The sequence below is a fragment of the Protopterus annectens genome, chromosome 3.part0 (genome assembly GCF_019279795.1).
Source record: "Protopterus annectens isolate FY-2018-M chromosome 3.part0, PAN1.0, whole genome shotgun sequence".
NCBI classification, from domain to species: domain Eukaryota; kingdom Metazoa; phylum Chordata; order Ceratodontiformes; family Protopteridae; genus Protopterus; species Protopterus annectens.
In genome coordinates, this window is record NC_056731.1 from 19,130,319 (window position 1) to 19,149,049 (window position 18,731).

General features: G+C 36.8%; 1 protein-coding gene across 1 annotated transcript in view; it reads right to left on the reverse strand.

Moving 5' to 3' along the window:
* The window catches only part of MYO3A (myosin IIIA), a 2,697,794-nt gene that overhangs the window by 1,854,627 nt on the left and 824,436 nt on the right, over positions 1–18,731 (reverse strand). Inside the window, exon 5 of the mRNA XM_044064554.1 lies at positions 15,813–15,912. Within this exon, the coding sequence (XP_043920489.1) occupies positions 15,813–15,912 (100 nt within the window). The remainder of the gene's footprint in view (positions 1–15,812; positions 15,913–18,731) is intronic.

The window sequence follows — 18,731 nt, forward strand, 5'->3', positions numbered from 1 at the left end:
TTCAAAGTAATGTCACTGAAAAAGGAAATATTTTGCACTAATTTATTAATAGCATTATTACATTTTGGACAATGAAATATATCAGTGCAAACAATCAAGGGTCCTTACTTTATAATTCCCCACAAGTAATGATTAGCTTATAGCTTTCATCAGTGTACATGTCTGACAGCAGCTATAAGGTATTATTTATTGGTTGGAAAATTAAGAAACTATGCAGACAGCAGTTTAGTATGTAAAATGCCACAGGAAATATCTGTGTACAGAATTAATTTTGGGGGCAAGGAGAAATGCATATTGAGCTAAATGTTGCATTGTAAAGTAAATCTGTGATTAGAGACTTAAATCATGCTAATAGTAAACATGTGGCAATTCCAGATATTTAAATCAACATACTGTCTCTGAGATGCATGTTTCACAGGTCTTCCTTGGCCTTCAGATACTGCTGGACTTGGATTTTCATGGTGGCATAAGTTTTTGTTGGTACCGTGGCTCTCTCCCACTTCCCAAATACATGTTGCCATTAGAATGAATAGTTGTTTGTATGTTTTACTTGGTCTGAATTATGGAACTTATTAGAGGAACGTTTGTCTCCTGACATCCGCAACAGAACCTTTGGCTCAGAGGATTTTACTCTGTTAGCAAAATGAAATTCTTAAACTTAATCTTGCAACTTAATATTTTGTGAACTGTGGCCTTGCAGCCTACATTTACATCAGTGTCTTAAACAACTGTGTACTAAGCAGAATAAATCTATTTAACACTCTTGTTGCCTGTCAGTCAGTCAGTCATTTTCCTGTTGGACTCCTCTGTTTGTTTTTTAAACACCTTTAGTGAATCATCACTTATGACACAGGCAAATGTACATTTATACAAAAGTAATCACATTGTATTATATAAACATGCAAAGGAGATCAACACTTGTTAGTGGGCATGCATGTGTTTTGAATTTTTACATGCAGATACACACAAAGACACACACACACACACACACACACACACACACACACACACACACACACACACACACACACGTGAAAGAGAGAGTCACTCATCCTCAGTCAGATGTCAGCTTATCCACACTTAAAAAATGCACTCATAACATACTTTCCAGATTTATCTAGTTAATTAATGGGTAGTAGTAGAAAGACTAAGCCTGTGTCAGATGTCAATGATTACATTACAGGAGTTTGCAAAGGAGTGGGGAAAAAGAATGACAGCTGATTATATATATTTTTAATTTGAAAGGGTATGGTTCCCATATTGGTAGACAGGGTTAAAAGACTACAGAAGGAAGGAATGCAGTATTTTTTTACTTTTTAGTGGTCTTTCAGTAAGTGTATCTAAGTGAATTTTTAAAGAGAATAGTAGTGGAGGCAGAGATCAGAGCAGTAGGAAGATTATTCCAGGTTTTAGCTATGGTGTGGGAGAATAGTGCTAATGCATGAATGCATAAATCTTGACTGTATGGATTATACATTGGTTTAATTTTACATAACTAAACATTGTGTGGTATTTTCAGGGTAGCCCTTTGAACCAAAGGTAGTAGCAACTCTAAAGACTGCGAATATAAGTGAACAAGTGGCTTCATAACGAAGGCAGAATTTATGAAATGGCAAATAACTTGCCACAAGTGTGAGAAGAGTTTACAACACAGGCTGAATACAGGAAAATGAATTTCAGAATGTTATTAGAAGAAACAACTAACGATGCCATCATGAGAATTTTGATTAACATGAAACATGAAAAAGAATCAGAGGTAATCAATGCCTAAAGAATTATACAGAGACTGAAGATAAAAACAGAGTTAGTATTAATGCAGCAGAAGTGCTTGTAGAAGAATTCACACTAAAGTGATAGAAAAAATATAAAATTATTTACATTTGCATTATCTTCTTACTGCAGGCTTTCAGAGATACAATCTTTACTGCAGAGAAAGGCCTCATACTTAGAATACAGAATGTATCTACTGGATGAAAATGCAGGATTGTTATCTAAAATAGTCACATCTGAAATGGAAAGTAATAATTATGCCTACAGTCATGGGAAAAAATTCAGCAGATAATAGTGGTTTTCATGGAAAAACAAAATGCATATATGTTTCTTATATTTATGGCAGAAACACAACAATGGTAAACAGACTCACAACAGATGTAAAAGCACATTACAGAAAACATTTGATGGGTGGGAATAACAGTGGAAGAATAGTAATGGAAGATATCAAGAAATGCTAAAAGTAAGTAAATGAAGTGAGAGGGGGAACAGGTTAGTCATACTGCAATCTTCTGATTTAAGAGGTTTATTTACAGTATACAACATATTATGTATTTTATGGTGGGAATAGACATCCTCAACCAATATCATTTGCGGTACATACACAGCTGGTCAAGGTCAAATTCCCCAGTCGTCAACTGCCAGATTCACAAGACATAAGGGATGCTGAATGCCGATGACTGTTTTCCATTGAAAATCACTGCTGATGCAATATACTTGTGTGCATGGGCAGTGATTCTTTTGTAGTTGTTCAGCTGTAGACTTGGTGTGTGTATGTCTGGGGATGTTGGGGTCTTTCATCCTTGTGAGGTGAGTAGAAGGGCTTGTCCCCCTGCAAAAACTGATTTGAAGTTTGCTCAGTTGGTATTTTAGGCATTTGTGTTTGACATTGTGGTTTCCTGCTATCTTCTTATTCAGCATTGTGTATGGGAAGCATTGATTTAACTATTTGATAGCACACTGACTTGTCAGACAATGCAGAGTTTGAAAATTTAGTGCACTGAACGAAACACTTTTACATATACAGTGATATGATGCTACAAAAACTCAGGTGACTCCTCTGTGGGTAGCATAATAAATAACCTGACCATGTGACGATGGAGATGTTACTAAGGAGTAGGAATGACTACTTCGTTTATGAGAGCAAATCTACTTCTGATACGGAAAACACATACTGAATTACTTTCTGTGCAAGATAGATTTCAACAGCCTCAAAAAGTTTAAGTTGTTGAAGGAATATTTTTAGAAAATAATGCAGCCTACTCAGTTATTCCCAAAAGTGTTAATGTCAAAAAGTAGTCAGTAGCAGTGCAACAATCCTGCAACAGACATTTTATGGCCCTGTGACTACTGTATGATTCTTGTTATAGCCTGCCCTTAATGAGCTTTTGTGTTTTCTGATAGGCCATAAACACACAACACACACACACGCACACACGCACACACACACACTGCAGTATCACATTCTAGTTTACATACACTATATCTGCTAACACACGGTTATATTTAGCGCATTTTGTGCTGTTTGCCTTCTACTGACACACACAATTATATTTAGCCCATTTTGTACTGTATCACAGAATAACAAAACTCATAGAGCTACTAAGAGCCATAGCTCTGTCCTCCCATAATGTGGAAAGTAATAGTAACGTTCATAGATTTTGTTAAACTGATGACACATTTATAATCTACTTAATTAAAAAAATGTTATTTAAAAGACTGTTCAAAAAAGTCAGCATCGCAGTCATGGCAGACTCTGTCTCAGGTTCCCTTTTGCTCTAATTCAATGTATACATCTTTACATGCTGTAGACTAAATATGTGCGAAAATACATTCGGCTGTTTCAGAACGTTTAATATATTAGCAATGAGTACACATATCTCTATGAATACTAACCAACCGGATGCAATTTTAAAGCACCAGGACTGTTTCATGTCTCGGTATAAAATTTATAGGGTAGTAATATACCATTTCTTGGTTGTGAGCATTATAATGTATTATATGGATGCATTGATTGTAAATATATTGAGTATTATCACAGTAATGAATACTTTTTACTGAAAAAATTGATATGTATACTTTTTAACAACATTTACTGTTCATGGGATATTGTTACTTGTTTAGCTAATGTTTTTTTAACTTAATGTTTGAGGAAATGCTCTGGAATATAAGGATTTGTACAAGCTACTAAGGGTGTGACATTTTACAATTCATAGCTCAGAGATGTTAATGATTTAAGAACTGATTCTTAAAAAAATCATTACTACATAAGGGCATATTATTTTTAGCACTAAACCAATGACATAGTCATCTTCCAATTGTTGTGAAGAACACATTCCACAATTCATCAAAGTAAAGCACAAGTTGTTTCTTGTTTAACTAGAAGGAGCATTGTAACCATAACAAGAATTCAAATAAAAAGTTCATTGGTTGGGGTAATTGCCTGACTCAGGTAGGTCAATTACCACAATAGTGAGAAAATGAGATGCAGAGACATCTACTGCCACCTCATTATCATCTCATTAGCATGTTTCTGAATTTCACAATAACCAGCACTAGTACCATCAGATCTAAAAGCAACAGTGTTCTCATTACAGGCCCATGCACTGAAGTGACATAAGCATATTCTATATACACACAAATACACAATTGCATGTTTTCACATGAGCATTCACATATGTACACTCCCAGATGATCATACACAAACACACATACACTTCCAGATGTTCACACACATACATGCACAGACAAAGAAGCAGCTTCATTCATACCCCTATAGACATGTACACACACATTACAGATTTATGCACATATCATACCCCACTTTATCAATCAAGGAACTTACCTGAATGGGTAACTGCTGTCTTTTGTCATCATTAACTTTCTCTTCCAACAATGGAATTTTACATAGCCAATCAATTCTCTGAGTTCTTGGCAGAGTATATTTGGATCCACAGACATTTTGGGAGAGATCACATAATTAATTAGCATTAGCCATTTCTCCAGTTTGCCACACTGTCATGCAAGTCTGCCATCCAGAAAACTGTGCTCAGCACTTACACCCTTGCTAGTGGCAAAGCTCAGTCGTAGGTCAGTTTAAGAATCAAACAGGCTTTCCTTGGTGGTGCTGGGGTAGCTGTAAGGCAGCAGGAGCTGTATTTAGTATATTCCCTTGTGGTAAGCCTTCTTGAATCTTTACAAGATTTCCTTCATGCTTCATTGCCCTGTAGTGCAGGGTTCAGTCCTGACCTACTTTTACTGGCATTGTAAAGTCTGCATACTCCCTTGATTTGATGTGAGTTTAGTCAAAGTACTCCAGCTTACTCTCACTACCCAAAAATGCTGGCTCATTGACTGCACTAGAATTTCCCATATGAATTGCATTTAATTTTTCCCTTTATGCCTGTGTCTTGGCTGAAAAAGATTGCATGAATCTTCTGTAAAATTGTTAAAATGGACAAATGCATTCATGCATACATATGCATATTGTGTACTCATACTTGCTGTGAAATTTTCAGGCAGTGAACACACCCAGTTTCTTCAAAACAAGTAGAATATTAGTAATAAAACACAAAATGGGTTGTATTTAATCTGAAAATAAAATCAGCAACAAAATGAAAAGACTTGCAGAAAAGTAACAGTTCCGTCTGTGAGCAGCAGTCACAACAGCACACAGCACAGATTTAGAGTATGTTTTAAAACTGGTAGCATTTAATTTCCAAAGTGCACCCTCTGGTAAGCCCATTAAACAAAGTCTTCTATGCAATCTGATATATTTTCAAAATTTAAAAAAATGTTATCCAAAAGACCAAAATAATGTTTACAAAAACACAAGGAATAGTTTCAAAACTACTCATCACCAGGACCTCCTTTGGTGAAATAATGCATCTGTCACTACTAAAAATGCTGATAGCTTAAAAATAAACAAAACATTGTGCACTGTTACCATAGTGTTTAACTTTGTAATAAAATTTGCTTTGTGCAAAAAGTTGCACTTCTTTTGAAAATTGGGATGAGATGGAGTGACTTGACGTACCAACTGTTGTTCGTGTAAGTATAATATAAGGCTAATGCCTAGTATGGGTATGACAATATTTTCCTTTTCTTGGTCTTGTTGACAACCCTGCTGGAAAAAGAACACTATATCTTAACCAAGTTAAACTATGCTGTACAATAGGTCTTTCCTTAACATAGACTTTGTATAGTGTAGCATTAAGTGAAAATCATGCCCATGTGTATGAGTACTAAAGTACTAACAAGTGCTTCACTTGAATTTTGATCTGAGGGATAGGCCAGTTCTTAACAGCCTCAACTTTCTCTTTATGTGGCTTTATTAGTCCTTTCCAAGCACTTGACCAAAGAGCCTTATTTTAGTCATTCAGATCTTGTACTTTAAAACATTGACAATGAGCCTGACCTGTGTCAGTCAATTTAAAACTTTCTGTACTTTGTAGAGATTTGAATCCTATTCCTCTGAATAGATGACAACGTCATTCAGGAAGGCCACAGCAAGGGCATGAAGAGGCTATAATATTCTGTGGAATCCCACTGGAGACTTAACAATAGGCTTGTATAACACATCTGAATAGCACACCTGTCATGGAAAGTGGAGTCATATTCTTATTATTGATTAATAGAATTTTCCAGTATCTCTGGTTTAAGTCCAGGGTAGTTAGAAACCTAACCTCCCCTAACATCTATACCAGATCATCTACACAGGACATAAGGCAACTGTGAAACTTGGAGATACTATTAAACTTTCAGAAGACACTGCAAAATTGTAGCATGGCATTCAGTTTTGGAGCCAAATCAAAGTGGCTATTGCAGTCATTTGCAGACTCCTCAATAAGCTGTCATTTTATTAACTCCTGTATAGCATCTATGGCTGCATGTTTTTGAGCCAGTGGTACATGGTACGATCTTATAACATTTAGGTATTTTAGATACAGAATAACTGTTTTATGCAACTATTACATAACATATAGGAAATAATTGTGTCCTAAAATCTCAGGACATTTGCCATTTTTTAAATTTTTGTCAGGATACAACTGCCCAAAGAGGGACTGTCCCTCGCAAAGTGGGACAGGTGGTAACCCTATTTTCATGGTCCCGAACATCAGTTACCATGTTCACAACAGTTACTTGCATCTTTGTCTAAGGCTTTAGAACATTTATATGAGAGATTTGTTCAACATGTATCCTTCCCGATTGTTTATTTATTTATTTGTTTATTTACATTTGTGCACCAGGAAATTCAGACTGGGCAGAAAAAAAAACTTTTCAGTGGAGGACTGGGGAGAAAAGTGCCACAGAGACTACAAATATAACTAATGACATTAAATACATTGTTATAATAGCAATATATGTACAATATTCAACATAATCAAGATATCAAACCTTTACAAACAATAAACCATACAATAATTATATTGATTGACAGAAACGTCAGAATTGCTCATGTGAAGGAAGATAAAAAATGAATGTTTGTCTGATTTTTTAGTTCATTTCATTTTTTCACTCAATTACCTCATAATGCCTTTCCCATTTGGCAAGGAATTTGTTTTTGGTTTTGGAACTAGACTTAAAACATGGTCACCCACATGGAATTCCAGGCATGTCTGTTATAGATTTCTTGTTGGCTAACCTGAGCCATTCCCATGTGCTGTGACATAATAGGTAGTTTTTGTAGGTCCATGGCATAGCCTACAATATTTTTAAAAGGTGTCTTCTGTTCCTCCCACATTTCCTTCATTATGTTCAGAAGTACATGGAACCTTCTACCATATGACAATTTAAGGAGGTGAACATTATAGAAGCCTTTATTACTTTTTGGGACATGAACATTAATTAAGGTTGTCTGTCCTAGTGTTTCTCATCCTTTCTCAGTTATATTTTCAAACATCAATTTTAAGGTTAAGTAAAAGCACTCTACCAATTCATCCATTTTGAGTTAATATCAGAGTCCTTAGTTGCTTATTCTGAAGACTCTGGCAAAGGTTATTCTTAACTCTGGACATGATGTACCTTGGTCATTTAGAATTTCCTTAAGTATGCCCACTCAGAAAAACAGCAACATATTCTTTAGTGAGTGCTTTGAAATTAGCTCTTCTGAGGGGAATAGCTTCAGGGGACCAGGTAGCATATTCAAACACCACCAGCATATACTGGTGTCCACTGCTGGGCCTAATTAAAAGTGCAGTGACATCAATCTCAATCCTTTCAAAAGAAACTTTGATTATAGACATGGGAATCAAGGGATTCTCAAAGTCCCAGACTGGAGCTGTTCATTAGCAGATTGAATACCCAGTTTAGAAATTTTCAATATTGCTGATAACATGTGTCTAGCACAATCTATCTAGGGCTATAATTTTGCTCTATCAAATGCGTAAATGTCTTCTAACATATAACTATCAGCCACTTTCATGACTATTTACCTAAAGGTCCTGTGTACCAGCAGCTGCAAAACAGTCTCTTCTCCTCCCTTATCTATCATATGGATGAAGTTTTTTTCCATCTCATAGTAGGGGTAAATTGGTGGTTGTTCATCAGGAATGTCCTTTCCTCCTCTACCTTTCATATATTTTCAATAGCATGGCTAAATGCTTCATCATTCCACTGGGCCCTTCTAATGTTTAGTCCATCTAGAAAGACTGGGATCTCTCTCTTCTTCTGCATCATGAAAGGTAGTGGGTCTTGTTTTGCATACAGCCAAGGCAGATAAAGGGACAGCCATATCTCAATTCCTACTAAGGATTGTCAGTTCACTCCAGTGCTCTGTGGGGATTCTATCTGTTCTCTCTCTTGCTTTGATCCCTCTGTGCTCTCTCCTAATCTCCATCCCCATTTCATTGTGCGGTTTAAACCCTACCTTGGGTCTTGGAACCTTATCTCCTCTGTAGATGTTCAGTCCTTCCTAACCTTGCTGGGCACCTCAGTATTACATGGGCATGAGTTTTTGTTTTTTTTGACAAATTTATTCATACTTGAATCAGGCTTTGAGCCTCTATAGTTACTCTAGGTCTAAATTCCTTCTACTCTCACTTGTTCTAGGCTGGGGGGGGGGACTCTACCCTGTGGAATTGCGTAGTATGTTAATTTGAGTTCCTTTCCTCCTGTTGTCTTCTTCTTCATCTTCTTCTTACTGACTCCAGGATGTTTAAAGATGGGAAGTCTTCATCAATGGTAACACCAAGTTGAAGAAAAGGCATCATGGCTACAGGATGTAGAACTTTATTAAAACAAATCTGTTATCTCCATCTGAATAGTCAGGTACCACCTTTTCCCCCACGAATGTATACCACTTCATTCAACTTTCATGAGTGGGCCTTTTCTTGTAAATATATTGCTCTCTCACTGATCCCTAGATTTTTACACATTGTTGTACACATTCTCTCTTATCATTTAGGTCTTGATCTCTTTATCTTCTTGTTCTCTTCCCACTGTTCTACAGCTGAGTTACCCCACCTACTTCCTCTACTGCAATCCTCTCCATTTGTTTCACATTTCCTTCTCTGACAACTACTACTTGTCATATACACCTAGACGCACAATCTATGTTGAATGCATAATCACTAGATTTCAAATATTTTCGGTGGTAATAAATGGTTTGCTATAATCTCTTTGCATCTTTTTCTCTTACTAGATATGTTTTTGGCGCTTTCCTCTGCAGGCATCTTCTGAAAAGGGATCTTCAAGACACGGTTAGACCTTCCCAATAACTGAATACAACTAAGTAGCTAACTATATAAATACATACATATGTACATAATGTGACTGTACTGCCAGAGTCAAGAAAACCTTATAGCTGTCATCAATATACTCAAGGGTGACGGAAAAATATAGTGAGGGGGGGGGGGTGCCCCTCCACTTTAACAGCAGGCATGACTGTTTGCCTCTTGATGCAGTACAGAAAAAATATACAAAATAAATCAACTGCCCCAAGAATCTAATTGTCAAAACTTTGCCACTGCTTGCATTCCCAGGCAGAATCTGTATTAATGTTGCACCTCTCAGATGCCATCATGTAATGCAAAACACCAACTCCGGACATAACAGGGTGACATAAAATTGCAAGTGTCCCCTTTAAGTTAAAATTTGTTTACATTTGTTGACAGCACTGGAAAGTCAACAATGTGATGATGGCTGCGATGCTGCGGCTGTTTGATAGTGCAATTCTACAACTGCACCATTGCAAACATTTATCTACCAGGTGGAGTTAAACGTATTATAGATGCAAATTAATGTAAACAGTGGTAATATTATAACTTCTGTATGTATTGGACAGTAAAAAGTAAGACAATGTTATAGTGTACTGGCTCATCTTCAGTTTTGCGCATGAGTGGGCGTGGTCAGGGTGACTGACGAGCAAACCGGAATATGAAATGAGGCATGATTGGCATGCCACGCATATTAGCCACTGACATCATGTATACAATGAATGTAAATGAGCTGCTGTGATTACTGAATGTAGCTAAGCAGCTCTGACTACTGAACGTTCCAATGCACTTTTTTTAATGTCTTTAAAAGTAATTTCTGTTGCATAATCATTTAGCACCTCACAGTGCCTCATTGCTACTATATCCGACTGTTAGTGAGAAAAATATGTAATTGCTATAAGCTGTCACTTATAATTTTATATATTCATTCAAAAATAATAATTGTTAGTGGAATGTGGTGTGCCTGTTCTTTTTATTTGAATGCATGTATGTATAGACATCCCTGTAGCCCGCAGCCGGTGTTCAACTCCTTTTCTTGCTGCACGCTTTTTTCTGCTCGTTTTACTAAAATTTTATTTGTCATTGAATCTTTATTTTGTGCTGAGTCAGAAATGCAACAGTGGACCAGTGTCGTGTCACTGTTAAATACATATAAGAATCATTCCCCAATTAACATTGTATTAGAATATGTATACTTGCGTGGGGGTGTTGGTTGTTTATATATTACTGTGTGCAAGCATGCACTCTCTGTGTAGCTCTTAAATGCATAGATTTTTCATTCTTTAATATGCTTATATATTTTTGCATTCTTTTCAGTCAGTTTTTTATTTTTTGTGTTTCTAACTAGTATCCTACTAGAAATGGAGTTGTGCGCTGTTTGGTATTTACATGCTTTGTTAATTAGATGTCTGTACTTATGACAGGACGTGCCAGCTTTTCTGTGACTGCAAGTTTAAAAAGGTTTTGTATTAATGGCGAGTTATATTAGGTCCTGTGCAGTTTTGGGAAAAGGAGATTGGGAATATGTGTAAAAAAACAAAAGAACGGAGAGGGCTTTAGTAAAACATTACCATTTCACTGCTTATATTTCTATGACAGGAATGCATGTAGGTGATAGCATCTCCTTGGAAACGAAATTACTCAGCATAAACTGAGCTCAGTGTGTGTGTGTATGTACAATTTTTACATACATTTCTGGGTGATGTTGTAGTGCACTGGCTCACGGGGTACGTATACAAATACTAATTTCAATTTGTTTCACTGTTTTTAGAAATGTGGTGTACCCAAATCCCCATGTATGATGAAGGCTGAAGAATGAATATTCATGCGGCTGAGCACCACATCATAATGAATATTCATTAGTTCAGATTGACATCAACCAGCTGGGACAGGGACTGGACGGGGTTTGCTGCTGTGCATCTGGTGAGCCAGTACACTACAGCATTGCCAAAAGTAACACTCCATGACAGCAGGCAGGAGTTGAAAAGAGTTTTTTTTTTTTTTTGTATAATAACCTAGTTCAGTCAGCTGCTAGCCACAGATTTCAGAGGCAGAGTGTATTACAAGTTGGAGTAGATGTCTACCTACCCTATTGGGAAGTACTCACGTCTCATTTTAACTTACATTTCTTGATATTACTTTACTAAAAATAACTAATGTTTTCTACCTGTCTTTTTATTTATTTAGTTTTCATGTTTTAATAAGAGATAGAAATATGTGTGCATGCGTTCTGTAAAAGAGTATGGAACAAAGCAGAAGAGGTTAAGAGGAAGGGGAAAAACTTGAGGATGTGGTTGGGGAAGTAAGCTTGCTGTTTCAGATATAATGAAATGCTGTGAGAGAGACTGAATTATGCACAGTTTAGAGGCAGCACAGTCGCACTTAGCATTCCTGCCCCATAATGCTTAGGTTTCCATTCATCAGCTGGGTTGCCTTGTAGACGGACTCTGTATATAATCCCTATGCCCAAGTGGGTTTTGCTAAGTCACCTGGTTTCTGTTACTTTTTGTGTGTATGGATGTGTGTTTGTGTATATGTTTGCAGGAAAGTGAAAACTGTACAGCCAAAATTAAGAGTGTTAAATTTAGTAGACTATTCTATATTGCTTTAGGTTTGAAGTGGAGGAAACAATGTGGAGAATGAGCAAATAGGAAGGTAAAAAGTGATATTCACTTCTCTGCAGGGTCCTACAGCAGTGATACTGAGGGCATGCACCACAAGGATCTAGGGGCAAGGTTTTTTTCACTAGTCTACAGCTAGAACCTAGTTGAATTAAACTGTAAATTGGTTGACTCTGTGCAACAAAGTAACAAAGTTAAAACAAATATGTCTAAGAGAGCACAAACTAACAACAAGTGTACTTGGAAGTGAAGACGATAAAATTGAATGCTTGATTACCAATAACAGAATGAGTGCATTGTAATGGGTGTTTAGAGGCAAACTGTTTAGAAAACACAATTAAGAAGTTTATGTCTACTGGATATTGGCTTCACTGTGGAATTTTTGTGTTTATGAGCCATGAAAAAATATCATCATTAATGTACTACAAGTAGCAGAAATTTATTTTGAGAAAGATTGAATTTTACGCTGAAAGGACCGCAGAAAGACAAGAAAATCTTACTGTTAAAATGAGAATCAAATATGAATATCAACCAAGATGGTATATAATTAGCCGTCAGTATACAATGATAAATTTTTGTGTGTGTGTGTGTGTGTGTGTGTGTGTGTGTGTGTGTGTGTGTGTGTGTGTGTGTGTATGTGTGTGTGCATTTGCAAGAGCATAAACATTGGTGAAATATGAGCTTCTGATACTTATTTTTCCATGACACGTCAATTGTGGAGTGGTGTCAGTTATGGTTAATGTACTGTGTGGTATTGTACTGAGCTTTACTGGTGACTGTTTTGGTGCGGGGACAGAATGGTGACTTTGCAGTCATTTTCTAATCCTGTTCTTCCTTCTGTTTCACACACCATCCAGTTTCAACACTAACTTTGTTTGTAATTTTGAATGAAATTTCTGTGCAGTTATCTTTAAAGCAACTCCACTTGAATCAAGTAGATGTTTATGTTATGGTACAACATAGCTCTAAAAATGCCATTTTAGATTACAAAATGTCCCTCTTTCCCTCTGCTCCCTCAGCCTTTAATTGCTTTCAGCACCCCTGAATATACTGTACTTATATATTTCATCAGTTTTATAATAGTAAAGCAACACAAGGTGGATCTGACCAGGTAAGTCATTCTGACTACACAGGTTCTTCAACACCCAAGCCATTTTCATTGTCTGCATGGAAGTTTCTGCTTTGGTTTCCTCTCCAAAGTACATAGCAATGTGCCCTGTCTCACATCACCAAAAGCAAAGTATATAATACATGAACTCTTTCCATTTATTTATTGCTTTCTCAATTACTTTATTAGGTGCTTCTTTATGCATACTTCCATAGCACAAAATCCTATTTACAAAAATCACAAGAATGTTTTGATAGCTTGTGGGTCTGCCAGACACACACAGCATTTAGTTATGGCTGGTAAAAGCCTTTTGAATTGATCTTTTACTAGAAATTCCATCATTGTTTTTATTTCTGTACATCCCCACAGGTTCTAGCAAAATACATAAACAACAGCGTATTTTAACAGAGATGAATGTGTCCTGACTGTCTTAGCTCTAGAGAATGTCCACTCATAAAACTTAATCAAAGTTTTTGATGTAACTCCTGTACTCACTATTAAGCTTTTCTTAACATTACCATAGTCATTACTGTCTGAGCTGGGAATGGCCAGGTATGCAAAAATCTGTTCCCCCATAAGAAGTACCATTAGAATTCTTGCTCTTCTGGAGAACTTAATGCCCACCTGGAAAGCTTTCCTTTGGAGGGTGACCAGGAAGGCTTCCAGGTCTTTGTTGCTGTTGAGGGACGTCAACAGGCTCTAGCTCTCTCCTGTGCTATAGACTTGGCTATTGTCCCTATCCACTCAAGCAATAACAATTTCCTGAAGGAGATGTTCAGCTGTAGCCATCATGGATCCTCAGGGAAAAGGACATCTTCAAACAAATCTCTAAAAACAGAATTCCACTAGGTTCAGCCACAAACACAATTATGGTGGGAGAAAGCACAGTGGCAGGAGTAGTTGGAATCAGGAAAAGCTGTGGCAACCTGCTGACGCCATCAATTGTGAAATTATCAGACAGTGAATATACCTGTTTTCTTTACACATGATATGACATCATTAATAAACCACAAAATGGCCTTAGACAATCTCCCTTTAGTAACCAAATTGGACAATTCGCATCCCAAATGCCTCTGGACACCTGAGTTTTCATCTTGAAAATAACTTGGCCTTAAATAGGCACAGACTGCTAGCTAACCTCCTGCCCATAAGTTCAACAATGCTGCCTTAGAGTGAGGAGTTTCCATTACCCTGCCTTACTGCATACACCTGAAGAATAGCTTTCCTATGGCTGCGTCTTGACTCAAATACTGAGGATGGAAGGGAGGGATGGTTTGTTCTCTCCTGCATGAATCTCATCTCCACTAACAGGGCCATGTTGCAGAGTGGAAGCTCATCAGGCAGTGGGGGCAGCCAAGTCAAGAGGATGTGGAAATGGCCGACCAAGCCAGTGATGGTAGCCACTAATGGTGCATGTGGAAGAGCATGCATGTGCAGAATGAGAGGGCATAGGCAGCCATTACCAAAATGAAAAATGTTCTCACTTAGCTGATGCTTGCAAGATTACAAAGTACCCTTGTGGCTGCCTGGATGAAAATCACTTAGAGCTTGATGTTCGGCAGGCATATGAGGAAAATAATAGAATGAAGCAATACATTTTGATAAATGAAAGAAAAAAAAAACATTGATGGTTCTTATTTGGTGTACACATTTATTCTGTTGCCCATTACAAGTTGAAATTGTACACTTCTCCATTCATGTTTAAATGCCCAAAAGATTAACATGCAATGAGGCACAACTTACTCTTAAGTACATATTGACTGTAGTTTGCTTAGGGATTGTAGTTAATGTTTGTGACTCTGAGATCAGAACTCAGAACCATGATCCAGCAAATTTACATTTTGCATTTTAAAAAACTGAAAGTATGGTTAACGCTTTCAGGGTTTAGTCGATTAGTTACAAAAGTGTGTCACTACTACAAATAATAACATATGCATGCAGCACACTGTATGAGGGAAGACAAAGGAAGGCTATGCAAAACTTTAGATGACTCATCAAATAAAATCAAGTCAGCCTGTAGTTTCATGCCTCACATCATCCAGAACTTGCTATGATACAGCACATTACACACCCTGTTAGGTAGTACAGATGGCATGAATTTGGAAAAAAATTGCTTTGAATGTCCAATAAAAGTAGAACAGCAACCTCAGACTTGTTAAGTTAGAACATTTTTTAAATAAAAATTCACTGTTTTTAAATTTATTATTGTACACAGCCAACTATTTTGGAAACCTGTTCATTTGAGAGCTCAGCCTTTAGAGTAAAGGACTGTAGTAATTTTGTCCAGCAGTTGCTGCAGAGTATTAAAGCTATGAGATGTTAATAAACCCCTTTCTGTAGTACAAAGTTTGATTGCCTCTGCCGTCATGTGTCTGCTGGGTGACCTCGAGCAAGTAACTTAGCCAGACAGTGCTTTGTGGTAGCTCAGAATTTGTGCTAGGTTTATTAATGGCCTCCTGGACTGTATGTCTAGTGACAGCATATGATATTTCTCATTCTCTTATTTTCTATAACAGTTGATTTTGTCAGCAACTCACAACTTGTTTGAACATATTTCATAACTGCATTCTTTGTAACCAAGAAAAAAGTTACACGTACCAAAATCCACCAGTTTAACTCCTCCCTCTGTGGTTAACAGAATATTATTTCCCTTGATGTCACGGTGAATTGTGTTATTGGTATGTAGGTGCTGCAGACCCTATAGAGAGGTAATAAAGTTAGTATCACTGTGTTAGCATTAATAAATTACAATGATTGTATATTTTGGTCACATATGGTCATTTTATAATATTTCATTTACATATGCAAAATGCTTAGAAAACAGCAAATAACATAGCTTTATATCCCAGCATTATCATTTATCAAGGTCTGACACAAATGCAGAAAGGAATGAGCTGTAGAGACAAAGTGTACAAATAATAATGACAAAAAAACTATGAGGAAAATGAAATAACCTGACCTTGCAACCATAGTTATCTGTAGGCTGTATAAAGATTACGTATATCAGGGTGTGGATGATGATGGAGGCGTAGGCTGTATGAAGATTACGTATATCAGGGAGTGGATGATAAGGGACGCAGTGCGATAACTGTACAAGGTGTTGAGAGAATAAACATTTGGGAGCATTATCTGACTCTATTTTATCCTTAAGTCAACAAGCATATTAACAGAGAGATATGCCATCCTGGGTTCATTTACAATAAACTCTTCACAAATGCTCTCTCAGCATCAGCTCGGCCTCTGATGTTCAGTAACGACTACACAGGACCACTTTTCCCTTCCTATGTGAACAAGTACAGCTTTTTACAGAGGATATTGCTCCCTTACATGTAACTGTTCTAGTGCTGTTGGCATCACCACAGGGGTGATACTGCCAGGTTGCTCTGCTCTCTGATGTTTTCCTTATAAAGTGAGTGTAAGGAGAACACAACCACATCACGAGCTGATCTCCCAGAAAGTAGATAATCTTCTCTGTTTTGAAATGCACTATTGTTCTTGCTGAAAATCAAAAGAGTGGCTGGAACAGGTAGACCTGAATAAGGGAGCAGTCTACACTCAGATGGCAAAAGTATCGCAGTACATGTGACAGCAGGAGGAACACTTAACCTTAACCTTGCATCCTGGTATGTTACCTGGTAAGTATCTCTCCAACAACCCTTATAACAGAGGAATAACTTCATTACTCACCTTTAACCTATAGGCTTAGAATACACCTCTCACCCTGTTATAGCAAGAAGTCTGGACAAAGCAATAAATAATGGGGAAACAAAGGCCCAAAAATAGCTACACTTTTTAAATATTGTTCTTACAAACTTACAAAGTATGTAGATCAACAGGTTTTGCATTAGTATGCATTTTCTGAAGAGTATGAAGTCTGAAACTCAGACTGTCATTATTTCCTGACTTCAACCCTCAATAATTTGCCAATGATTTGCCAGAAAAAACACAATTTTATGAGAAATGGACCAAAAATATATGGCAAAAATTTGGACATTCTTCGAAAATCTGTACAGTTGAGAGGTATGCCTTAGAAGAGGTTAATTCATGCCTTAAGTTTAACACCAGACATGACAAAAACAATTTTATTAGGAACCCTCTGGCATGCATAATAAATTAATTGAGTCAATGATAGAAGTGCAGTAAAGATGCAATCAGAAATGGCATGCAACATCAAACACATTGATCTCTAATACAACCATCAGAATTTGAAATAATCAAAAGTAATGCTAAAGTATTTTTGTTGGGGGTACTTGTCTGCAACCCCCCCACAAGGGATGCTGTGGTCCATATTTCTCTTATTTATGTATGCAAAACTCCAAGGTCACTGTTCCTGGGAGAAAGGAGAAGTCTCTGAAACATTGCCATCACAGTTCATCTACACAGCTTCTTTCTCCACTACTTTGTGCATCATCCCCTGATAAGCAGTCAGTGCATGCTTCCTTCTTTACTTCACCCACCCTGATTTTTATCAAGTGGTTGCACATACTGTATTTAATGGCTTTGATGTTTTATGTTTCTTTTATCTCATTATACACGTACCATTTCTGTAATCATCTAACAGTGTTTCTATAATAACCCTCGGCTGAGACTGGAATTGATAATAACAGATCAGTGCTCTATTCACTAAACAAATTTAAGTAAATAATAAATAAATAAATAAATTGCACTTTACTATTCACACTTTAATGTGTTGATTACTGATGTCTCAGTCTTCAGCGATTTGCTGCTAAACCTTTCCTTGACCCAAAGAAATTACCATCATACCTCTGAAAAATCAGGAAAAAAAACTGGTGGGAGTCATACTATTTTATAACCCTCTTGACATAATTATCCAGAGTTAGGGTTAAAGAGGTTTCCTTATGACTGGAGGACTATCACAGACACTGGGGTCTGTTGTCCAAGCAACAGCATAGCTTCTGGCATGGATACATTGTTAGTCTTACTTCTAATACATTTAGAGTCATCAACATGCCATCTCATAGGTTTTATTCTTTGGGATCATTCCAAAGCAAATGACTCTGTCCCACTGAGGTCTCAACCAGGAATTAGACAGTCATGGCATACAAAATTCTGTTCTTGAGCAATTTATAATCTACTTAAGTGACAAATCTTTTAAAATACATACACATATAAGAATTTAAATCCCAAATAGTACACTTCCACTGGGTAAATGCTCCAGCAACCAAAGCCAAACCAACAATAAAAATGAGCAAAAACAGATACTGGAGTGATAAAAGGCTGTAGTGAATGAAATCCACAAAGTACATCCAACCACGATAAAATCAGTTTATTCCATAGACATAGGTGAGCGCTTTCACCCACAAGGGCTTCATCAGACCATACCCAATCACAGATTTCAAAACATTTAAATACCCACAATTGTGGGAAACTAGTAAATCCTTAAAGTCATAGACATATAAATAAAAAATATATATGTATATATAGACAAATAATTAAACAACATGCAATATATAATAAGTAAGTATATAATAAAACATAAAAAATCTATATATATAT